Source organism: Furipterus horrens, unplaced genomic scaffold, assembly GCF_987537825.1.
Source record: "Furipterus horrens unplaced genomic scaffold, mFurHor1.1.pri manual_scaffold_3, whole genome shotgun sequence".
Taxonomy (NCBI): domain Eukaryota; kingdom Metazoa; phylum Chordata; class Mammalia; order Chiroptera; family Furipteridae; genus Furipterus; species Furipterus horrens.
The window spans coordinates 24,699,816-24,724,113 of record NW_028327173.1 but is presented as its reverse complement, the minus strand read 5'-3'; the positions used below and the strand labels follow the sequence as shown (position 1 = coordinate 24,724,113).

General features: G+C 51.7%; 1 protein-coding gene and 1 long non-coding RNA gene across 4 annotated transcripts; both read right to left on the bottom strand.

Annotated features, from left to right (window-relative positions):
• Positions 1-903: 903 nt before the first annotated feature.
• ZC3H12A (zinc finger CCCH-type containing 12A) lies at positions 904-12,881 on the bottom strand. Of its 3 annotated transcripts, XM_090269131.1 has the most exons (7): positions 12,733-12,881; positions 10,900-11,106; positions 9,145-9,621; positions 4,646-4,785; positions 3,418-3,652; positions 2,633-2,739; positions 904-2,483 (listed from the first exon to the last, which is right to left on the bottom strand). In XM_090269131.1, the coding sequence occupies exons 3-7, from the start codon at positions 9,537-9,539 to the stop codon at positions 1,603-1,605; spliced, it is 1,758 nt and encodes a 585-aa protein (XP_090125257.1). In that variant the 5' UTR covers positions 9,540-9,621; positions 10,900-11,106; positions 12,733-12,881; the 3' UTR covers positions 904-1,602. The 3 variants fall into 3 exon arrangements, with proteins under 3 accessions (XP_090125257.1, XP_090125258.1, XP_090125256.1); XM_090269132.1 differs by lacking the exon at positions 12,733-12,881 and having other exon boundaries at positions 10,900-11,110; XM_090269130.1 differs by lacking the exons at positions 10,900-11,106; positions 12,733-12,881 and adding an exon at positions 10,438-10,553.
• Positions 12,882-14,513: 1,632 nt separating this feature from the next.
• On the bottom strand, positions 14,514-22,291 carry LOC150014616 (uncharacterized). Its single transcript, XR_016509937.1, has 3 exons — positions 22,138-22,291; positions 16,613-16,838; positions 14,514-15,202 (listed from the first exon to the last, which is right to left on the bottom strand). It is a non-coding gene; the product is annotated as an uncharacterized LOC150014616 (long non-coding RNA).
• Positions 22,292-24,298: the final 2,007 nt, after the last annotated feature.

The window sequence follows — 24,298 nt, the reverse complement described above, 5'->3', positions numbered from 1 at the left end:
GAGATGATCAAAGATATAATTAAAACTATATTTTTTCCATTATCCCCTGCTGATGGTGTTGGGGGGAATCATCTGACAGCCTAGATTTTCACTTAAAATATTTAACATTTATACTTCATTTCTTCATCTGCAAAGAAAGAAAGGTATGTTCCTGCCTGGCCTCTTTCCTTCTAGGGGCAGATGAGATGGATGGAGAACACAGCCCACTCAGCGCAACGGCACAGGCCCTTTAATGAGCACTTACTATGTGCCAGGCACTGGTCACACACCCAACACGTACAATTTCGTGTACTTCTTACAACCCTGTATAAGGTAGGTACCATTACTATCCCCAGTTCATAGATGAGGAAACTGAGACCTAGAGGGTAGTGACATGTCCCTGGTGACATAATTGGTGGCAGAGCCAGTTCTTGAGTTTGGGACCAGGACCTCCTAATGTCCCACTTGGAGGGTTACCCTGGCATTGCCTCTACTGGCTGCTTCTGCCCCTGTGCCTCCTGCTCGGCTCTGTCCCAAACCCAGCCTCTGGGAGGCTGGGGCCAGAGCCTGACGTGTTGTGTATCCCCACTCTACCCAGCTCCCCTGGAAGCCACCTTCTCAGCCAGGTGGTTTCCCATCCTGGTTCTGGTCACAGGACCGCAAAGCAGAACCGCTTCCCACCACTCCCACCTCTTCCCCACACCACAGTCTCAGGACTCTAAGCTCCTTTCCACTTCTGCTTCTCACCTCCCCTCCCCCTGCCCACGTCCACGTTCCCTCTCACGGCCTGGTCCAGGGTCTCAGTAAGGATTCCTCTGCCCCCAAGGCACGGGGCACTCTGGGTGACAGGCCTGCGTGCACACCTCTGACCTTCCATCACCTAAAGGCCAACTCAACCCCAAGTACGGCAAAGACCATCACCACTCAAAGGTGCACACATTATCCTTTATTGACATGTTAAGGGAGGCAAGGACTTCCCACTTAAAGTATTAACATTATACGTGTCTCACTGTTTGGTGAGAGGACTCAAAGTACAGAGGAAGGGGGAGGAAGAGAGGGTAGGGGCAGAAGGTTCTTGACTCCTGGCAGGGGCTGTGGGATGGGCGAACTAAGTGGACAGGTGGGATATTAAGAAGCATTTTGCTTACTAACATGAAGCCTCATGCCCGAGAGCATGGATGAAGCCTCATTGGCTTAGAGGAGGGGCCCTTGGAGGGCAGGCACACGGTGCCCAACTAGCCAGCCAAGACTGGCATCCCAGGAACGGGGCGGAGGTGGGGGTCCGTGCACAGGGCCCCAGCCCAGGCCTCTGCGCCCCCAGCCTCCCTCCCCGCCCTCTGAGAGAAAGGAGGGTTTGGGCTTCAGCCATGGACCGACGGCCGTTACCGGCAGCGTCTCCTTAAACTACAGATACAATGTGCATCAACAGGGTGATCACTTCCGATCCACTTGGGCAGACAGCGAGGTGCCGAGTGGGTCAGAACCAATCCTACAGTATCTTTGGTTTGTGGGTTCCCACCCCTACTTTAATCCTCCCTCTGTCCAGCCTCCGGGCTGGGCTGCGAGGCTGAGAACGGACTGCGCGTAGTCCGCAGGCAGGCCTCGGAGGGCTGCCAGGGCTGCTTACTCACTGAGGTGCTGGGACTTGTAGGAGAGGATCTCAGCAGCCAGCTGCTGGGGGTCCAGGAGCTGTGGGAAGCGCCCCATCACGGCCTCCACCAGGTGTGGGGGGAAGACGCCACACAGCTTGGTGTACACACTGGCTCGTTCCTTGGCCAGGCTGCCTGCCCGACCCCACGGGCCCCTGTCAGCCCCTGGGCCCGGCACCTGTGGCTCACGCGGGACTGGGGTGGGTGGGGGCAGCTGGTACGGCTCAGACCAGTACTCTCGAGGTGGGAAGGCAGCTGGCGGGGGTGCATAGTCAGCAGGGACACTGAAGTGGCCAGCACCCACGGCCTGTCCAAAGGCAGAGAAGGCCGGAGTGGCTGGGAGCTCAGCCCCGTAGGGGCCGTAGCCAGCATAAGGGCCACGAGGTGGGCCTGGCTCACCAGAGCCCCCTCCTCGCACCCCCCACAGTTCTGACATCTGGCTCTCCAGGGAGCCGATCCCCGAGTCCAGGCAGTCCTGAGAGGAGTACGGGAGAGACTCTGGGGTCTGTGGGAACCAGTCTGTGGGCCCAAAGCTGCCGCCACTGCCCCCACTGGGGGCGAGGCTCCTGCCCGTGGTTGCCGGGGCAAAGGTCTGGGCCAGACCCTCGCGGTGGGGCCCCGGAGGTGCCTGGACTCCCAGCTTTTTCCTTTCCAGGCTGCACTGCTCACGCTCAGTGGGCAGAGAGCCAGGCTGAGATGGCGGTGAAGGCCGCCGGCCACTTTTGTCCTTGCCCGGGGTCCTAGGGGGCGAGAGGAGGGCATTGGCACGGAGCTCGTCAGCCACGGAGCGCTGAGGGCGGCTTGGCCGCTCAGGGTGGAAGAACCGGCACTTGATCCCATAGGTGCACTTCCTCCCTGGAGAGAAGGAAGGGAAACTCTAGGACCAGGGGTGGCAACGTGGGGTGGGTGGTTCCTAAGAGGAGGAACTTGGGAGCAGGCCGACTTAGGTGAGAGGAAGGGGAAGGAGTAAGGAGGGTCGGGGAGGGTGAAGCTGGGTCTCTTACCGTAGGGACATGGCTGCTTCCTGTGCTCAGCCGTGAGTGGCTTCTTACGCAGAAAGTTGTCCAGGCTTGGCCCATGACGGCCCAAGGGGTCGTCGGGGGGCATGAACCTGCAGAGAAGGTGGGACATGTGAGGGGGTCTTCGAAGTGCTGGAGGGGGCTGGACAGCGAGCCTCACTTGGAATGATAGGAGGGTGGCTCTTACAGCTGGTGCCTGTCCAGCGGCACAGCCCAGGCAACCCTCGTGCTAGGAGCTCTCTGTGGCCGCAGGGAGGCTGGCAACCTGAAATCTCAATCTAGCTCTGGCCAGTGAGGCTCAGTTAGTTGGAGCATCTTCCTGTAAACTGAAAGGTCATGGGTTTGATTCCTGGTCAGGGCACATGCCCGGGTTGCAGGTCCAGTACCCGGTCAGGGTGCGCATAAGAGAGGCAACTGACTGATGTTTCTTTGTCACCTTGATGTTTCTCTCTCTTTACCTCCCTTCCCCTGCTCTAAAAATCAACAAACATGTCCAAGTAAGGGTAAAAAAAACAAAAACAAAAAACTGATCTAAGGCTGTGTCCACTGGTCAGAGATTCAGTGCTGGGACCCTGGAATGCTCTCTTGGAAGCACTGGCCACACCTTATCATAAATGCTACTGCTCTGTCCCCCAAATCTAAAACCCCTGCCTCAGCCTGGTCCCAGCCTGACCCTTCTGATTCCAAGCCATGTCCATCTCCCTCTCATAGCCGCCCAGAGCCGAGGCCACGCCCCCCAGCAGAGACGCCCCTCTTCCGCGGAAACTCACTTGTCATTGACGAAGGAATACATGAGCAGCCGCTCCTCGATGAAGCGCTTCCACTCCTGCCGCTCGCCCTGGAGGTCGCGGTACGTGTCGTTGGAGACCACCACCCCATCCGACTCGAAGGCCAGCTTCACGATGAAGCGGTCATCATAGCACACCACCCGCTTGCCGCCCACGCGCCGGGAAGGCGTGAACACCAGGATCTTCTTCTTCTCCAGCTCCAGCAGGATGTGCCGGTCTGAGGGGGCAGCAGGGGCGCAGGTCAGGGCCCCGTGTGGACTCAGGCCAGGCCCACCGGACTCCTAACCTCCCGGTGCTGGCACAAGGGCTCCTGGTTCCAGGGCAGCAAGTGGCTCTGTTGAGGCCACTGCCACACCTCAGCCCCTCACCTGGAGCTTGCATAGTTTGCTAAAAATCAAGAGCACCTGAGAACAGGCCTGTAGGTCAGCTCAGCAGAGGCTCCAGAGCACAGAACTGGACCTTGTCCTTTTCTGCTTCTGGACAGCAGGCCTGTTCCTGCCACGGGGTGAGGGCTTGGCTTTGGTGCTCACCCAGCCAGTCCCATAAGGGTCCATGAATGAGCCCCAGCCTGAGCTGCGGTAGGAGATGTGTCTCCTACATAGACAGGACAAAGCTACAAGAGCCCACTCAGAAAGGGCCACTTTCCCTAGAGTGGGTGGCCCACTCAGCCTTCCCCCAGATCTCAAGACTTCTAGGAAAATAAACTCAGTGTTTACCCCCGCAGGTTGGGGGCTTTTGTCTTAAGAACAGTGGTAAACAGCTAGCATTTCCTAAGCATTTCCTACATGCCAGGCACTCTTCTAGGCATTTCCCATGCATGCGATCCTCACAACCCCGTGAGGTTATCAGCCCCCACCTCATATCAGATGAGGACGGCTCGGAGCATGGTGCCCAGGGGGACAGAGCCAGGATTCCAGAGCCCACAGGCTCACCCACCACACTACGCTGTCCCTAGGCCACTGCAGATGTGGAGAGAACGTCCCACTGTTAGCTGGGGGAGGTGCCCATCCTCGGAGGCAGAGGCTGTGCAAGGTGACCGCCAATGACCACCCTTCAGAGCAGGGATGCTGAGGACAGCACAAGCCAGGAGAAGAAATGCTGGTCCCTGCTTAAGGCCCAGACATCATTGGCAACATCCAAAGGGTCTGTCCTGGGGAGAGCCAGGGCTCCTGGGGCAGCATGGCCAGCCCCCTCCAGAAGCACCACTTACCCGTGGTTGGCATATCAGGCCGAGGCTGCTCCTTTCTCCAGGACGGTACAAACACTGTGATGTCTGTGTGGCCCCGCTCCAGAAACCAGTTCACGGCCAGCAGGATGCCCCGGCAGGAGAAGACCTCCTTGTTCCCATGGCTGCAGCGGAGAGGAGGGTGAGCGTCAGCCCACTGAGGGTGGCTCCCCCTCTATCCTCTAGGCCTGGGCAGGAGGGAGGCCGGTCGCACTGCAGCCCCGGCCCTGGCTCAGCCCACCACCCCCAGGCCGGGGGCCCAAGGCCTGCATTCCCTGCTGGTTCCCACAGCGCCCAGGATGACCAGACCTGGGACTTTCCCTGAGGTTCCATCTCCCAACAGTGAGGAAACGCCCAGGAATCTGGCAGCACTCGCTCCCCACGTGGGGGAGGGTCAGGCTGCTTGCAACACACCTGGGGGTGGGGGAAAGGCGCCGGCGACTTCTGGTTCCTGCCCTACCCGGGGGTGCTGGGACCAAGGGGACACAGAGGTATACGTGCAGACTGAGTCACCACCCCTCCCTCATCCGGGGGTGGGGGCAGGGGAGGCGCCCGCCCCACTAACAGAAGAGAAACCAGATCGCTCTGGATTCAAGTTGGATTAAAGTTCAGTCCTGCACTAACCTCAGGGGCTGGGACTGAGGAGGGCAAAGGGGAAGGAGGCACAACCCAACCCCCCGGCGGGCAGGCAGCCACAGAGGACAGACCAGGTGGAGGCGGCTGCCGAAGAGCCTTTCAGTTTGAAAGTGAAAGGCCATTGCTTTTCCTCTCAAGACTGCCAATTCCCCCAAATGCCTAGATTGCCCTGTCTTCTCTTTGCCTCTCTCAGAAAGGCATGGCCTGAGGTAGAAAGACTGTCTGGACCAGGGGACTCGTATAGTGGAAGAGCTGGGACACAGGACATGCCCCTGTGTGTTCTCAGGACGAGACCTCACTCCATCCAGAAGAAAGCCCTGAGGTGCTGCTGGGTTGCTCTGGCTCAGTTTATCTGAAAAACGGGCCGGCCATCTGAGCCCTTCTTATGAAGGGCTCGCAACTGTGGGACAACTTTCCTGTTTGCTTGAGGCCAAATTCAGTCCAGAAAAGTGAAGGGTCTCACTAGATTCCTGGGAGGGTGTAAGGGGAGTGGGGGTGGGGTTCCCAGATAATACTGGGTGTGGTGGAAGGGCTTGGGACCAGGCTGGGGGGCTTGGAGGCTAGCTGGGGATCCCGCCCAACACTGCTGCCCCTCACTAATCCCTCAGTGAACAGCCCAGACACTCCTATTTGGCAAATAAAACAGAATAAACGTTACACAAAAGAGGCAAGTCCATGGCCGACCACATCCTGTGGGTGGCTCTGGGGGGGGGGGGGCACTGATAGCTGGAACCCCAGGAGACCGTAGAGAGGGAAGCAGGGCAGTGGAGGCACAGAAGCTGTCTGGGGATGAGGCTGGGACTCCCAGGTCTGAAGGTCTCTGTAAACTACAGGGGAGGCAAAGTCCAGCCCGAAGGCAGTGCTCATCCCCACCAGGTGGGGCCTCGCGGCCAGGTGCATCTGTCAGCCGCTTATGATAACAGTGAACGTTTACTTAGCACTGTGAGCCAGGCCCTGATCTATGTGCTTGCCACTGAATCACCAGCAAGTCTCTGAGGGAGGGTGCTATGGTTAAAGGCCCTCCTCCCCTTTATTCAGATGAAAACTATGGTCCACAAAGGGCAACTAGTTGCCAGCATCAAACAGCAGCAATTGTAGAACAGAGATGCAATCCCAGAGCCTGTGTTCATCACAGTTATGGGTGTTAATGCGCAGACAGGGGCCAACCCTGTTGGTGGGGATGGAGCGCGGATTAGTGGGTACCCAGCACCTATTAGGGGCCAGATGCACCCCACACCTCCGTGATCCTAGATGTGGAGAAGGAAGCCAAAGCCCCGAGACTCATCTAAGATCCTTGGATAGTGCTAAGAGACAAATCTTGAACCCACGTCTGGAGCCATTGGATTGCCTTCCTGTCCCCAACAGCAAAATCTGAAGTTTAGTGAGGAGAAAAGAAGCTCCCAAACTTGAGTTTGAACCAAGTGTAAAGAGGCAGGGGCAGGCTGGGGACAGGAAAAATGATGCATCTGGCAAACTTCTGCTGCTCCATCAGGTCCCATGTGATGTGTCACCACCTCTGAGAAGCCTTCACTGACCTTTCAGGATGGGTCAGGTCCTGGGTCTGTCCTCATAATGCCCACTGCCATGAGAGGGGCTGAGATTAGTGGTAGGGAGCCACTTCAGGCCTGGGAGGGCAGTATATGGTGTTCCGCTTCCCCCATCACCTTACTCCCTTCCCTGGGTCTTCTGCTGTCTCCCCAAGACTGTGAGGGCGTGATCATCTCTGGCTTGGCTTCCTCTCTCAGGTATGCAGTCTGCACATGCACCCACCTACCTCCTCCTATGCACACGTGTGTACATGCATATGCCTCATCCTAGGCCAGCACCTTCAAGCCCTGGGATTAAATGAGATGCCAGGGCTTCCAGGACAGTGTACTGCCTTTGGGCATCCGAAACCTTGGCGGGGGCAAGTCTGCTCTCAGCAGCCCCAGCCTTCAGATTATTTCCCCTGCAGGTAGTCAGAGCCTTACTCTTGGCAGAAGTAGAGCATTAATACTGCCCTCCCAGGCCTGGAGTGCTCCCCGCAGCTAACTTCGGTCTCTCACTGCAATGGAGGAAGCTCTGCTGGCAAAGGAAAACCAGACATCCTCCTACCCCAACCGCAGTCCTGTTTGCCCAGAAGGTCAGGGCCTCTCAGCCTGGCTAACCAGACACTGGTAAGATGGGTAGGAGACTCCAGCTCAGCGGCTCCCACCCTAGGACAGAGGGCAAAGCCAGGCTACCCAGGTGAAAAGATCCACTAGGGCTGGGCCCAGGCTAAAGAAAAATTCCCTTAGAAGGAAACAGAGGTGAATTTCCCCACGATTTGCATACGGTGGGGGCTGGCCCGCCTGCTCTTGTGGGGGAGGGGGCGGCAGGCAGGAACCCAGAAACAGCTGAGACAGGAAGTTTGAGGCTGGAATTCCCCTCCAGAACAGCCTCAGCTCAGAAACCCCCAGCGGCTCTGCCTCTCGAGCCAGCTCCTCTGGCCAACCCCCTCCATGATCTGCCCCTCCTTCCGCCCTGGCCCCTCCTTCTTATGCCAGGATACAAACATACACCGCACATGGCTGCCCAGGGCTCAGCACTGGGGCCCAGGCCTCCAGGGACAGGAATCACAGACCCACCCCTGCCACAGGCTGCTGGAGCCCGAGAGGGGACCCCTAACTTTCAAAGCACATACTGTGACCAGCTGCCATTGGCATGTGGGATCCAGCTTCACCCAACCTTGCACCCAGGCTCAGCTCATTTCAGGGATGGGGAGACTGACCTAAAGATGGCTAAGCTGGGCTGGAAGTGGGAGGGGCTGAGGGGCCAAGGGCAGCAAAGCCTCAGGCAGCCCACCTGGGAGAGCCCTGAGGGCAGCCAGCAAAGGAGCCCTCCCCGTACTGCACCCTGTGCCTGGGGTCTCCCAGTCCACACCCACAGGAACTCTTCCTGGTGAACAATCTGCCAGCCGTGACTCACCAGTCCCCATTGGAGAGATTGGAAGAAAGCAGGGCCAGGGGCAACCCTGGCTTCACCCCACCCCATTCCCTGTGAAAGCTGGCATGGGGGTAAGGAGTACTGGGGTTGGCTCCAGGGAGCCCCCAGAGCCCAGTCCAGCCCAGGTGGCTCCAGCTGAATCAGAATGGATTCAAGTCACAGCTCACCTGAAGTCAAAGCATCAGCTCACAGGCCCATTCCCCACCCCCACCCGCAATGTAGAGCCAGATTCTCAGTCACCCTTGGTCACAGCTGTAAAGGCCTCGGGAGCTGGGCCTGCTTCCATGGGAGCCCAGGTCTGGGACAACAAGGCCTCAGAAGCCCCAGACCCTGAATAATTATAATAATATCAAACACTACTGTTCGCTGAGTAATTACTCTCTCCAGGTACTACTGCACTGACTCCTTACAACTGCCACCTAAGGGGCTGGGTTAGACATCTCTTTCAGGTAAGGAGAGAGGGCTCAGCGAGGGTAAGTGAGTCCAGGCCCTTCTAACGTGTGAGCTAGAGCCCAGCATGATCCCTTCCATGGTTTTGCCTCCTGTCACAGGGACAGAGTGCTGGTCCGTGGGAAGAGACAAAGAGCACAAGGTGAGCTCTGCAGACAGAGGACCCCAGTTTGAACCTTTGCTCTACTGCTTCCCAGTAATGTGACCGTGAGCAAGTCTTTGAGCCCCCGTTCTGACCCCTAGAACATTCTTAGCAAACCCACTTCTAAAAAGCCATGAGGATTACAGGAGCCTCCTCGCACACAATACGGCCTCAATAAAGAGCTTTCCCTTCCTCTAGCCCAGTGTGTGAGAAGAGGTCAAACTCTTTCCTGAAGGAGCCTCTACCAAAGGTGCAGTCCCGGCCACATCTTGGCCACAAAAGTAACACGTACCTCATGGCCACGTTGCTCCCATCGATGACCACGGGCCTCAGGTCACTGCCCTCCTTGTCTTCCTCTAGAGGTGAGGGCTCCAGGGTGGGAGCCTTCGGGGGGCCACCACCCCGGGGGACCAGAGGAGGCTGAGGACAGGGGTCTGGCGAGGCCTGGTGCTCCCGCTCAGCTGCTGACCCATGTTTCACCAGCTCGCCCAGCACTGTGTTGGTGTCTGCGTGGACCCCCAGCTTCTGCAGGACGCTGTGGATCTCAGCTGATGAGTAGCCCAGTTTTCGGAAGAAGTCCACCTTCATCTGCAGCTCCGCAGCTGATGCCTCCTCAGTGGGGGGCTCCTGGGCTGACCTGGTGGTAACCTGGCAGCTGTGGCTGTCTTCAAGTTCCCACAGACTCATGGTAGGGGGCTGGCTTCCTGGGTGGGCCTCTCTCCGCTGGCCACTCACAGATCAGACTGATGGAAGGCACCTGTCATAGCTCCTTGTAGGAAAACCACAAGGGTTAGGGATGGGGAATGGCTCTCTTTCATCCCTCTCCTGCCCTGCCCCACCCAACAGGATGAGGCAATACGGGTGGCATTATGCAAATCCATCTTCATAGGTTACCTCTGTTAGTTTTCTTAAACGCTCTCCCAGCTAGGGATCATCATTCCCAAGGATGAAACTGAGCCACAGACATTAAGAACTTGCTCAAGGTCATCCAGCTATTGGGTGGTGTCGCAAGTATTTGAACTTAGGCAGACTGACTCCACTTCCTACCCCAAGCTCAACCCCACACCAACTCAGGGAGCCCAGATGTCCTGGAGGGCCTTAGAAGACCAGCCGCGCCCCCACAGCTGCGGGGCGTGGCGCTCAGATGGAAACCCTAGGTTGGAAGTGCGCTGTACGGAGGCCGGGGGCTTCCCCGCTGAGGCCTTCGCCCCCACCCGCCTGCCCGGAGCTCTGTGGCAGGCTCAGGAGGCGCGGAGCCCGCGGCCGAACTCCTGGGCAGGGGTAAGAGAACTTTCCGGGAAGCCCCACCGGCGAGAAAAGTTGATGGGAAACTCTTGTTGGCGAAGGGCTCGCTGACGCAGAGACTGTCCCGGCCCTAAGCTCCCTAGGCTCCCCCTCGGGAGCTTGATCTCCCTTCCCCCAGGTTCCCCCAACTTGGGCTAAGTTGGAGGGGGGTCCCGAGAACAGGTGAGGCCGGAGGAGACCAACCCTACGTCCCTCCTAGACCGGTTGATTCCGCGGAGTCCTCCCCCACCCCTCCCCCGGCCCGCAACCCGCGCCCCTCGCCCCAGGTAGCGCGACTCACCCCGCCATGCGCCTAGGGGCGGCCGGCGGCCTCTCCATGGGGCCGAGTCCCAGGGGCAAGGCCGGCGGCACCTTTATATGGGGCTGTGGGCGGGCAGGTTGCGTTCAAGACTGAGACGCGGAAGCCCCGTAAGAGAAGAGCTAGTCGGCCACCGCCCCTTCCTGCTCCGCCCCGCCCCGCCCCGCCGTCGGCCCCGCCCCGCCCCGCCCCGCCCCCGCCTCTGGCTCTGCAGCAGCGGCCGAGGACTGCTGGCCTAGCCCGGAGTTGGGGCCGGGGGCCGCGGGACGCCGCCCCGGCGGCTAGGAGATCCAGAGCACGGGAGTGCACGGCCCCCGTGCGGAAGGCAAGGACAGGCTGGACCAGGTACACGCACCGGGTCAGGCACGAATGACCGAGGTGCGTGCAGAGATGCAAGGACAGGTATAGCCCTGTACACTCAGACGCTTGACAACCTAGACGTACCTCCAACTACGCACTGAATGAATCAGGCACACAGAGTTTGGTCCACGCATCACTGGAGGTCGGTTCATAGTTATAAAAGACAGGTGCACCCAGACAGGCACTTTTGAGATCCAGACAGGAACACTCGACAGGTACACCATGACTGGAGCAGGTCCACAGAGGTGGGGCCACACTCAGGGGCAGGCACGCGTTTTCTGAAATAGGGACCTTACCAGGAGAGAAAGGCAGGTTCAGGTAGCAGATCCACAATGACGGAGGTGGAAAACCAGGCAATGGAGATGCACTTACACCAGTCACCGTGGGAACATTTACAGAATTCTCTTACACAGCTATAAAACTAACTGGGACCACCCAGTCCTCCACCAGTATGCTTTTAAAAGGTTCCCAGGTCAGCCGGTCATGATGCCACACTGAGCACAGCACTTTACAGTGTCTACCTAAGGGCTTAGCTGAGGAAGACACGTTATTATGCCCATTTTACCCTAGGGAAATTCAGAAAAGGCTTAATTGCCCCAGCTGGAAAGACTGGGCACCAGGACCAGGAGCTTCCATTCCAGGGCACCAGGTGTCACCTTTGCCACTTTTGAAACCACCGGTAACCTAGGGCAGAAGGGAAACTCACCTGGTGAAAGAGTGAGGCCTGGAACCTGCCTTCAAATGTGTGTGTGTGTGTGTGTGTATGTGAACAAAGGGAACATGGAACCCACCGGCTAGAAGACCAGTCCTTGGCAGTGCCACCAGTGCACTTTGTAGATGGGGAAACTGAGTTCCAGGGAGCCAAAGCACTCAATACTGAGTGCTTCCTGTGTGTGCTGATACTTTAATTACATGTTCTCTGCCTTATCACAGGCATGTATCCTGTGAGGTTGTTTATTGTAAAAGACACCGTATACTCTATACATGTGCAACTTAATGGATAATAATAATATATATATTCACGTATTGACCACCTAACTTAAAAACACAGACCTATGCCAGTACCTTTGAGGCCCTCCATACGCCTCTGTTGCAGCCTCTTCCCCTCATCCTGAACAGCCACTTTCCTGAATGTTGTTCTAATTGTGCTAATCATTTCTTTGATTTTTTCCAGTTTTATCACCTTTGTATGAATCCCTACATATTGTTTAGTTTTGCTTTTATAAAAAAATTTTGTGTAAATGGAATCATTCGATATGATTATGTGACTTCCTTTATTTCACCCAGCATTTTTTTTTAAATCCATTTTTATTGGCTACGTACTTAGAACTTACTTATTCCACTACTGAATAATATTTATTTTAGAATATGCCACTGATTATTTATTCTTTCTTGAGTTATTAGATGTTGTTTATAGGATTTCTTTGTTTACTATTATAAAGAGTGTGCTTTGGATATTCTTGTACCCATCTTTTTTTTTTAAGATTTTATATATTTATTTTTAGAGAGGGGAAGAGAGGGAGAAAGAGAGGGAGAGAAACATCATCGTGTGGTTGCTTCTCACGTGCCCCCAACTGGGGACCTTGCCTGACACCCAGGCATGTGCCCTGACTGGGAATTGAACCGGTGACCCCTTGGTTTGCAGGCTGGCCCTCTATCCACTGAGCCACACCAGCCAGGGCTCCTGTACCGATCTTAATGCAGTCATAGAGTTGAAGAAATGACTCAGAGATTTAGAAAAGTGAAGTCACTGGCCCAGACTCCTGGAGCTGGTAGAATTGGAAACCACAGTTCTCTCCAAGGCATCCATCCATCTCCACATTGACACCAGCTTGATCCCAGGGAGGAAGGAGCCTGCATTTCTACTTTGGTCCTGAAGCTGTTTCCCTCCCATGTGATCCCCAGGAACACACCAACCTTGTTATGTGCTCACAGCCACTCCCACTGAGCGCTGAGTATGCTGCACCCTCATCTTTCCAACAGTCCCTTTTAGAGTTGAAGAAAGCCTAGCAACGCTAGGCCTTCATTCACGTGGTAACTACCTTTAAGATAGAAAAAATAGTAAGTCAATAATAAGTCAAGAACGCCACTGCGATAATGTCTCACATTTGTACTCATTGGGCGGCAGGCACTGTGCCAGCACCTTGAAGACACTTCCATGCCTTTGCATCTGCTTCTTCCCTGGCCCAGGAGTGTCCTCCCTTCCCCTATCCCCTCCCCACTGCTGCCTGCCAATTCCATTCATCTCACTGATGATGTCACCTTCTCTGTGAGGCCAGCTGGGGACTCCTTAGAAGCTGTGTTGCTTCCTCCTCTGTGCTCCCCCTGAGTCCCTACCTGCTGGATTCTGATTGCATGCTTGGGACCTCCTCTGGGGCCAGGACTGGGCTGGGACTCCACGCATGCTCCCAGGCTCCATGCTGCCCTGCACTGGGCCAGCGGGAACTGGCGGGACTGGGCCATGAGTCACACAGCTCTGTGCCCTCCCAGAGTGAGCAAAGTCTAGCTCTCTTCCGGCTCATGAAGGCTACTCTTTCCTGAGAAGTCCATTCTCTTCTGCAGAACCCAGGGCTGCTCCAGGGAACCCCTGCTCCACTCACAGCTGGATTTTGCAAACCTTGGCCCCAATACCCAGGAGCCCTCTGGACCTCATGGTGCCCAGCCACACACTCCTTACCTCTTGTACGCATGATACAGTAGCTGGGCTTGCCAACTTCCTTCCTCAAACTTTTTTGCTCTCCTGACACCTGCCTATACCTGGACAGCCTGAATGAGGTCTGCAGAGCTCCGAGGCTGGTCACCCCCCGGGTGGGGAGAGGGGTGGGAGGGAGGGGAGGCCAGAAAAGGAAAGGTCCCAGAAATCGATTCCCTTGCCCTTTGGTAGCTCTGCTGGGCAGCTGAGACTGGTGGATGTGGGAACTAGGTCACCTCTGTGGGAAGGGTAGGCAGGCTGCCCCCAACCCTTAGCAGAGTGGCTGCAGAGGCTAAATTCAGCAAAGCCTGAGTGAGACTTCTGGTATATTGAAAAAAGACTTGTCACAATAGAGGTACAAAATTGAAGTATGTTTTAAACTGTAATTGAACCAATTAACACTTTTTATCACGTATTCAAATACAGTGCAATATATTTGGACTCGTCGTCGTCGTCGTCGGCAGCCGTCCGTCTCGAGAGACGATGCTGTAGCTTCTTAAGAGTCTATCTGCACCGCCGAGAATGGCTGTGCAGTCCGACTCGGGAGTGACACGGTATCTGTCTCCTCCCATGTTGAATCGACATCTTGCGATGACGCTGGAGTGTCCTCTCCAGTGAAGCTGAAGCTACAGAGCCTGGGCAGGGTGATATGGAGGGTCTGCTGTTGCCCATGCGGCAGACCCCCCTCTCTTCGCAGCTGAAGGGTCCAAGGGAAAGACGGAGTCAATACAGCTTGGCTTCAGGTGCGCCGCAGGAGTTGCCGGTGTTGACTACAACGTCAAACCGCCTTAGGGACTCCGGCTCCGGATTTTCTGTTGGGGTTTACTCCCTTAGCCTTTCCCCTGAAGAGGTATGCCGCAAGGCAGCGGAGGTTTTTTGGAATCAGAGTTTTCCTTCTCTGATGTGCCCTGACTGGAAGTTCGAACCAGCGACACTTAGCTCGCAGGCCGACGCTCAATCCACTGAGCCAAACCAGCCAGGGACATATTTGGACTATTGTCAAGGTAATTAGAGGATTTATTTTTAAAATATATTACTTCCTTGGAGAAACAGCTGATTCTAGGGTCAGGGAAAAGGTGAGCCTGGAAGGTCTTATGGTGCCAGAGTTAGGGAGTGCTCAAAGCACGAAAAGACAGGGGGGTGTCAAAGGGACCCAGGAGCCAAAAGCTCCCAATGGCCAGCGCTGCACCGGTTAGAGCAATACAATAAATAACAGTTAGATTATAAGCCAAAGTTTAAAATCCATATCTGATAGAAATAAATAATTGACTCAAGAACGAACTGTGGAGAAGAGACAGATCTTCCAAATAGTATATGTAGATTCGCCTTCCCCCGGCTTAATTACCTTCTCGTCGAAAGTCTAGTAGTAACTACAAAGGAGAAACCTGACAGACACCCCCCTGACCCAGTGATCAAGGTTAATGTCGCCAGTGGTCAGTCAAGTGGATATCATGGACCCCCCTATATTCTGTGATGAGGAGGCACTTCACTTTGGTGATATTCTTCCCCCAAACCCATAGCCCCAGAGAAAAACATCAGAAAAACCCCGGTTGAAGGATATTCTACAAAATACTTGACCAGGACTCTCCAAACTGCAAGGGGCATGAGAAGCATGGAGAGGCAGAAAAAGTCACAGGCCAGAGGGATACCAGGAGTCATGCCGACTGGATGCAGTTCAGTTTCCTGGGTTGGATCCTGGGACAGAAAGAGCATTGATAGAAGAGCTGGTTTAAATTCAAATAAGGTTTGGACTTGAGTGAACAGAGAGATGTGCCAATGTTGCTTTTATTTTTCGTTTTGACCACGCAGCACTCTGGTGGTAGATAACGTTTGGGGAAATGAAAACTGAATGAGAGATATATGGGAACTGTCTGTACTGTCTTTGCAGCCTCTTTGTAAATAGACAATTAATTCCAAGATTAAAGAGTTTATTTAAAAATATAATTTTCTGGACCTTTCAGGGAGTGTGTTTTTGGTAATAAGGCCAGATGTCCTTGTTCATTTCTATTGGTATATAGAAGTGACTGAGTAAAACTGTTTGGAAATGGTGTCCATAGTCTAAACTTGGCGACTTTTTTGTCTTTGGAGCCCTGCCCAGCTGGCCCTCTTGCTCGCCTCGTCTCCTTCAGTCCAGCTACCCCTGCCCCCTCTTTTCTGAACCTTGAATGCTCACATTCTGTGCCATTAGGGTGGGAAAGCCCCAAAGAAATTGATTAGCCTGAAACCTGTGTTTTATAGCCGGGGAGACTGAAAGAGGGAAAGGGACTTGCCCTTGGCCATGCGGCAAGTTAGGTTAGGCAAAGCTGAGAACGGGACCAGCCACGCTTTCTCCATCCAAGTGTTCCTGGCCCTATTTGCTGCAGACATGGGGATCAGATGCACACAGGTGTTCAGAAGTGCTGGTGACTGACTGGGACCTGATAAAAGGGACATCTAACTAGAGGGAATGGTTGGCTCTCAGGTATCTGTTGGAGAGCATGATTGCAGGGAAGTTTTCCCTTGGGCTTCACTGTGCGCTCCCTCAAACACCTGGTTTGGAATATCCAGGAAGAGACTGGCTCTTAGGGAAGGCCTTTGCTGCCTGCCTCCTCCCCTACTCTTTTGCTGGAGCCACTGTAGTGAAGGCATCAGAGGGAACTCTGCAAAGCCCCGAGAGTGCGTAGAGGGGTGGGTTCCAGTCTTGAGCTTGAACACTTCCCAATCTGTATTGGGTGACTTTGGCCTTCCCTAGAGCCAAGGGACCATGGGGCAGATCTGAGGTAGTCCTGCTGCTTAGCATGCTGGGGTGGACATTCTTGCCCTCTGGCCTAGGAAGGGGAGGGGACTGCCCTGTCCCAGGGCCTCCATTTCTGCCCCCTCACTATGATCTCAGTCTGGGGCATCACCGTTTCCCTTCCTGACTGGCTCCTTGAAGATGCACCCCTAGGACAGGATCTGGCACAAATGCTCAGTGAGTCAATGCATGAGTGAGCCTGAGTAATTCTAGGTATGTTTTGCTGTGGACAACTTTGTTTCATCCCCTTTTCCAAGTCCAGCTCATGGATGTCCCCTAGTATAAGAAAAGGGCAGTAATAGGCCTAAGAACTGGGGAGCTCAGAGACTTACCTGCAGTCTCCAACAGAGCCACCTATGAAGAGTCAGACCGGAGTGGAGAGCTGAAAGCTGAACGTGAATGAACTAGGCCAGGTTTAGAGCTTGCTGCCTGCTGGGCTGATATCAGCTCATGTGGGTAGTGTGGCCACCCACAAACGGGGCTGTCATCGTGACCAACTCACAAGATCCTGGAGGTCACTCATATGCAGCTCACATGCTGATCAGAAGTTCTGACAGGCTGTGGGAGATATCACTGGCTAGTAAACATGCCATAAAATACTTCCTGGTTGTTCGTACAGCACTGTCTGCCTGCTTCCCGCTTCCTAATAGTCCTGGGAATTTCCCAGCCTTGTGATCTTGTCAGAAATGACCCCATGCTAAGAGTGGAGCCTAACTGGCTTAAGCAAATGAGAATATCACATCTTCTCAGCTATAGTAATTGGTTGGAAAAAGGCACATGACCCCAGTCAGGCCAACCTGAGTCTCAGTTCTGGGCCTTTTCTTTGAGCTAACTGGGAAAGCTCTCTGTTTCTTGTCAATCACAAATGAGAAAAGAAGTGCCAGGAACTTCTGGAAGCCACCTTATGACACAACACAGGAGGCAGAGTCAAGAGACTGAAAGACATAGAGTCTTGGAAATAGCTGCTGGATCAAGCCTTGCCTGAAGCTATACCCAGTTTTAGTTTTTTTGGCTATGTATTAAAAATCCATAAATTCTGTCACTCACAACCTAAAATATCCCTTATAATCTAACAATAATTAATAATTATTAAATATATAATAATTACCTAAATACAGTTTAGGGGATAAAATCACAAAATATGAGGTCTGTGGAGATGGTTTGGAAATAATAAAATAGACTCTTCGCGACGAAAGGTCAGCAAATTGCTGATCTAGTCCAAGTTTTACCATTTGGCACACAATAGAATTAAGGCCCAGAAAGGTCATGTGATTTACTCCCAGTTTTATAGCTGTCCCGTAGGGTCTCCTTACTCGGTCCATTCACCCTTGATGTTTAATGATACTAATTGAAATGCTTGAATGTCTATGCATTCCTTGTGAACTCGCTACATGTTTTTCTCTCTTATCTGTTTTTCCAAGAGACAGAGAAAGAATGACAATAATCCTCTTCATTTTGCAAATAGGAAGGCAGAGCCCAGAGAGCCTTAAAGATTTGCCAAATGTCACACAGAAAGGCAGTGGTAGAGCTGGTTTTGGAAGCCAAAGTTCCTGAATGTCACTTCAGGTTTAGCCCCCTCTACCTCGCCCCTTGTGCCAGCCACTTCTGCCTCCGTTGGGGAGCAATAAAGATTACGAGTGTGTTGGGTTTCCTTCTTCTGGCCTTCCCTTGCAGCCGCCCAGTGATTAAAGAGGACTTGAGTTGTCTGGGCCAAGGAAATGATTGCGGGCGTTGGCAGATGGGTCCTGTCCCTCACCCATAGGAAAACCAAGGCACTGAGGATATTTTTGTTGCCAGAGTCTCCAAAAGGGAGGCCAACCTAGAGCGATGGGAGGTTGTATGCATGAGGTTCTGGCTTTAGGATCCATGTGACCTCAGCTCTGACACCTCCCCTCCCCTGCTCAAAGCCTTCCATGGTTCCTCAACATTTTCAGTAGCCACAGGGTTATGTATAGCTGTACATGTGGTGGCCCACACAATCTGGATTATGATCTGAATGGCGCCCCCTGGAGTTGTGCCATTCACAGCTTGCACAGCCAACCATACATGGTGAGCCCAGGTTGTATGTCTCAACATGTTTGGACACTCAAATTGTTTTCACAGCAATTAAGGACTTTATAAGCCCCCTTTTTAAATAAAAAATGTCATCATTTTTTGCGAGCTAAAGAAGATTGTCTTGAGAAAACTTATTTTAGATCAGTGTGATCCCAAAGATTGCATTAAAAGTTTAATAAGATTTACTTTTTCTTATTATATATATTTTTATATTTATTTACTTATTTAATTTTAGAGAGGGGGGAAGGAGGGAGAAAGAAAGGGAGAGAAACATCTATGTGCGAGAGATGCATCAATCAGTTGCCTCTCTTGCACCCCCAACTGGAGACCTGGTCTACAACCCAGGCATGTGCCCTGACTGGGAATTGAACTGGCAACCCTCTGGTTCACAGGGCTGGTGCTAAATCTACTGAGCCACACCAGCCAGGGCTAAAGGCCACTTTTGAACCTTCCCTATTTTATAGATGATGCCTACTGATTAATAGAACTTAAATACTTTTGTGAGCAAAAACAAAGATTTATAGACAAATAAATTTAAAATATTTCATCAGGCTTGGTATGCTGAAATTATCATTATAGATTGAAATTTACACGCTATGAATTAGAAAAATAGATATAATTGCTTTCAATACATGAGAGTTTAGAATTTTTGCATCTTATGCTTCTTTTTGTAATTTACCTAGTTATTTTAAAAACAAATCTTGTGCTTTGTTTCTAAATGAGGAGATAAGAGAGAAGATATCATCTCTTTAAATAACCCATTTCAGGTATGAATAGCTGTTATTTCCAAAAGATGAAAAGCTAAAATGGCTCTATTTTCTCTTTCTAGTATTAGGTTTTGAAGTACTAGAGACATCTTGATGTTCCACATAAGGTTTCTTTTTAAACAGGTGATACATAAACAATGAAAAATATTCCAAAAGTACAGGTGTGTTTATAGTAGAACCGAAATCTTTTTTCCATGGTTCTTAAAATGATTGTGCTCTCCAGGGAAAACTGAAGTTAGCAGTTTCTTATGTGTCTTTCCGGATAGAATCTATGCTGCTACAGCAAATATTGGCACATATATATTCTGCTTTGTTTCTCTTTATTTTTACAGATGAGCCCCTCTATACAACCAACTGCACTTTGCTTTTCTCAATTCCTAGTAAATCTTGGAGACAATTTCAATCAATATATATATTACATGGCCTCATTACTACAATATATTCAGCTGAAAACCATTGTATTACAAGGCTTACTTAGGCCACTGACCCTGGCTGGTTTGGCTCAGTGGATTGAGCGTCGGCCTGCGAGCTAAGTGTCGCTGGTTCGATCTTCCAGTCAGGGCACATCAGAGAAGGAAAACTCTGACTCCAAAAAACCTCCGCTGCCTTGCGGCATACCTCTTCAAGGGAAAGGCTAAGGGAGTAAACCCCGACAGAAAATCCGGAGCCGGAGTCCCTAAGGCGGTTTGACGTTGTAGTCAACACCGGTAACTCCTGCGGCGCACCTGAAGCCAAGCTGTATTGACTCCGTCTTTCCCTTGGACCCTTCAGCTGCGAAGAGAGGGGGGTCTGCCGCATGGGCAACAGCAGACCCTCCATATCACCCTGCCCAGGCTCTGTAGCTTCAGCTTCACTGGAGAGGACACTCCAGCGTCATCGCAAGATGTCGATTTAACACGGGAGGAGACAGATACCGTGTCACTCCCGAGTCGGACTGCACAGCCATTCTCGGCGGTGCAGATAGACTCTTAAGAAGCTACACCATCGTCTCTCAAGACGGACGGCTGCCGACGATGACGACTTAGGCCATTTCCGACTGATAAACATTTAAGATGTTTCTGATCTTTAGCTGTTACAAACAATACTGCAGCGTAGACCCTGGACTTCTCACTGCTGTGCAATTGTGCGAATACGTACGTAGTAGGATAAACTTGTCTCGCTGGGTCCAAAGGTGTATTAGTTTGCTAGAGTTGCCATAACATAGTACCACAAACTGGGTGGTTAAGCAACAGAAATTTATTATTTTACAGTTTTGGAGGCTGGAAGTCCAGGATCAAGGTGTGGGCAGGGTTGGTTCCTTCTGAGAGATGTGAGGGAGAATCTGTTGCAGGCCTCTCCCATGAATTCTGGCAGTTTTGCTAGCAATGCTTGGTGTACCTTGGCTAGTAGACACATCACTCTATCTCTGCCTTGATGTTCACATGGTGTGCTCCCTCTGTTTGTGTGTGTGTGTCCTAATTCCCCCTTTTTATAAGGACACCAGCCATATTGGATTAGGGCCTACTATCTTCCAGTATGACCTCATCTTAACTAATTACATGTGCAATGACCCCATTTCCAAATAAGGTTACATTCTGAAGTATTGAGGATTAGGACTTCTACATATGAATTTTGGGTATGGGGAGGGGGTGCGACATAGTTCAACTCATAACACAGGGTATATGAGCATTTACCTTTAGCAAAATATTGCTAAGCTGCTCTTCAAAGAAATTTTACCATTAACTTCCCAGCAGCAATGAGGAAAATAGCCTATGTTACCATCTCCTTGCCAGCATGTGACATTTTGATCCTTGCCATTCTAGTAGCTGAAAAATGGTACCTCATTTCTCTGGTATTTCACTTTTCTCGTATATTTAAGACTGATTTACATTGTTTTTTTTATGACCAATTATTTGTTTACATTTTTGCCTATTTTTTTTCTATTGAGTTACTGGTCTTTTATCCTTATTGATTTGAAATGTGTAGGTCTTTAAAGATGATATATTTTAAATATTTTCTTTTCCTGTTAGTCAATTGTTTTTTGACTTTGCATATGAATTTCATTTCCTTTTTACCCAGGAAAAAAATTTCAATTTTATGTAGACAGTTATTATTATTTTTTTTTTTATGGCTTGGGTTTTTTGTTTTTTGTTTTTGTATGTGTGTGTGTGTGTGTGTGTGTGTGTGCTATTTACAAAGCCTTCTCTACTCTAAAATTCTGACACAAATTCTCCCATTGTTTTCTAGCACATTCATGGTTTCATTTTTATATATAGTTTTTAAAAAATCTATTGGAATAAATTTTGGCATAGGTGTAAAGTAGGGACCCGATTTAGTTATCCTAGTGGATACATGGTGGTTCAGCAGCATTTATCAAATATGTGGGAGACTGTGACCAGAGGTATGCAGTATGTAGATATGAGGAATTTGCAGAAATATTTTCATTAAAAGTTGTTTCCTATTAACCGGTATTTCAGCATAATGTTTTTTTAGAACTTATGTTTTTAGTCATTGTTCCGTTGTGTGTACAGACCATAAACTTGTTATTATGATAAAAATAATTGAAAACTGTTTCATAGGCAAAGCTATCCCAGTGTTCAGCTGAGTGATAAAAGGACTAATTGTGAATCCCCATTTGATTAGCACTCAAAGTCTCTCAAACAGTTCCCTTTAAAAAATAAATAAATTACTATTATTAATTGGTTAAAATATATAAGTAGAGACAGAGGCTAGTACTGCATTTAAAGACATGAATCCCCGTGGGATAACTCCATTAACCCTCAGGGTTCACTTGAAGAGGTTAAGAGTATCAATCCTGACTTCACTACCTTCCGGCTCTGCCACCTTAGGCAACTTGCTTGCCCTCTCTGTGCCACATTTTTAACCCTAATAATGCAATCTCAGGCTGTATCTATGTAGGTATAAGGTTGAGGATGAGGGAGGTGATAGCTGAAGGGCTGTGTTCCATTCCGGTTGCCATACTTTTGAGGGGTCAGGGAGAGACCAGAGTCCAACTTGTGGAGGGCAAAGGACAGTGAGGACTTGTGGATACTCACCTTGGAGAAGACACACTCAGAGGGGCAGAGGTGGGAGCTGCAGCACAAATCCTGCCTGGCTCCAAGGGACGAAGTGGGACCCGTGGGGGTAACAAGGGGCTGAGCACCAACTCTGACTGCCAGAACCATCCCACAACGAAAAGGCTTCCTGATTCAGGCTCACAGTTTCAACAAAAAAATAGCAGACCCTGCTGATAAAAATCCTTGTTGGCTATATATACACATATTATAGTCAACAAATATGTAATCCATATTTCCCCTGTTTAAAAGTATACCTTAGCCCTGGCTGATGTGCCTCGGTGGATTGAGTGCTGGCCTGCGAACTGAAAAGGTCACTCACTGGCTGGATTCCGAGTCAGGGCACATGCCTGGGTTGTGGGTTAGGTTCCCAGCTGGGGGTGTGTGAGAGGCACCCAATCTTTCTCATGCATTGATGTTTCTTTCCCTCCCTTCTCCTCTCTCTAAAACAAATATTAAAAAAGTATACTTTAAAAATGAATATTACTGAAATTGGGACTTTCTTAGCATCAATGTGTGCATTTAATGCATCCTTCTTTCTGAAAAGTTGTTATTCAAGTATTTTTGAATTAGCAAGATGAAGTGTGTGATTTGGGAAATTTTTTTGGACAATCTGTATTTCATCTTACCCTTGTCCCATTAGAATATCTGCCTTGAATTAAAAGAAATCTATCTAAATAAATAGCACATATTTTTAAAAGTCCAACATTCTCTTCTTTGGGAAGCCATACTCAATTTACTGAATCCATCAGCGGGTGACATTCTATCTTGTCACTTCTGTCCTTGCTGCATCTGAAATGGAACAGAGACAAGCTATTAAACCATATTTAATTCGGAGCAGCAGCTTCTTGGCCTGGGGATAAAACATTGCATGTTATTCCTTCAATGATGAGAAGCTACTTTTCCATAAAGAGAATTTGGAGAGAGCTCTTTGTTCTGAGGGGACAACACGTGGATTTGAATATGTCCATCCTCAAAAGGAGATTTCTTATAATGGACTGAACTCAAAACACTCGGACCCCAAGAACCCTGAGTTTTTTAAAGGAGACCGTTCCCGACGGGGAGAGCCCTCAAGTCCCCGCCAGCGCGGGCTCTGGAGGTTGGTGGAGTGCATCTTCCGCCTCCCCACTCCACTCCGGGAATTTGGGACCCGAACTCATTAAAAAACATTTGTGGTTTCAGGAGGCTCTTTTTTATTGTAACTCTGCCAAGGAAATCTTACCACTTTAGAGATGAGAAAAAGGGAAGCTAGGCCAAGGCCGGTGGTGCTCTTGCTGTGGTTTTGTGAAGGGCGGGACCCGGAGCCCGGCCACTTGCGGGCGGACGGTGCCGGCGGGCACTGGGCCCACGCGGCTGGCGCCCACGGACCTGGGTTCGAACCCCTCGGCCTGCCGCTCTCTTCCACCCTGACTCGGGGAAGTTGTGTAACCTCTGGCTCCGCGACGCCCTTTCCTGGAGCCCGGAGCCTGGAGCCTGGAAAGAAACCCCGTGAAGCCCTGACATCAGAGGTGACGCGAGTCTTCGCTGGCGATGACTAGGCAGAACGCGAGGCCACTCCCTTTCCACTGTCGGGGCTGGCGCGGGTGTGTCGCCTGGGACCCGCAGCGCCCCCAGCTGCCCCGCACCCCACGGCACCCAGGGCCCTCGAGACCCTCCCCTGCTCCTCGAGGCCTCAGATCACACGACCCGTGGGCTGGCCTGAGGCGCCCCCTCCTGGTGACCCGCAGGGAGGCAGGGCCAGGGGGACACCGGCGGCACTTTTCTGGGGGAAAAAAAAAAAAAGAAGGAAGTGCTTTGCGGGGGCGCTGACCTCAACTGCTAGGGCCGTTTGAAGCACGAAAGGCAGGTCACATGGAGTCCAGGCAGTCCTTTTTCTAGGCTGGGCTGGGCCATCTTGAGCCCAGATGGAAAGGGCTACGTCGAGTGGGGCCCATGCGGGATTTCTATGCTAACAGGGCCCTTCGGTACGTGCGGCCGACCGAGGGCTGCTGTGTTAGTGGGGTGCGTGAGTGGGGCTTTCACCTGGGCGTGTGAAAGGCAGAGGGGCCCTCGGAGGAAGGCTGGTAGGTTAGGGGTTCGGAGGAAAAAGTAAGGACAGGGAAGAGGGGAGAGAGCCTCAGGCCCAGGGAGGGTTTGGGTGCAG

Excerpts from the sequence above, each read along its gene's own strand:
- ZC3H12A (XM_090269131.1), bottom strand. The coding sequence starts at position 9,539 with ATGAGTCTGTGGGAACTTGAAGACAGCCACAGCTGCCAGGTTACCACC. Across the intron at positions 3,653-4,645 it reads GCCTGATATGCCAACCACGG|ACCGGCACATCCTGCTGGAG; the intron begins GTAAGTGGTGCT and ends CTGCCCCCTCAG. Across the intron at positions 2,740-3,417 it reads TATTCCTTCGTCAATGACAA|GTTCATGCCCCCCGACGACC; the intron begins GTGAGTTTCCGC and ends CCTTCTCTGCAG.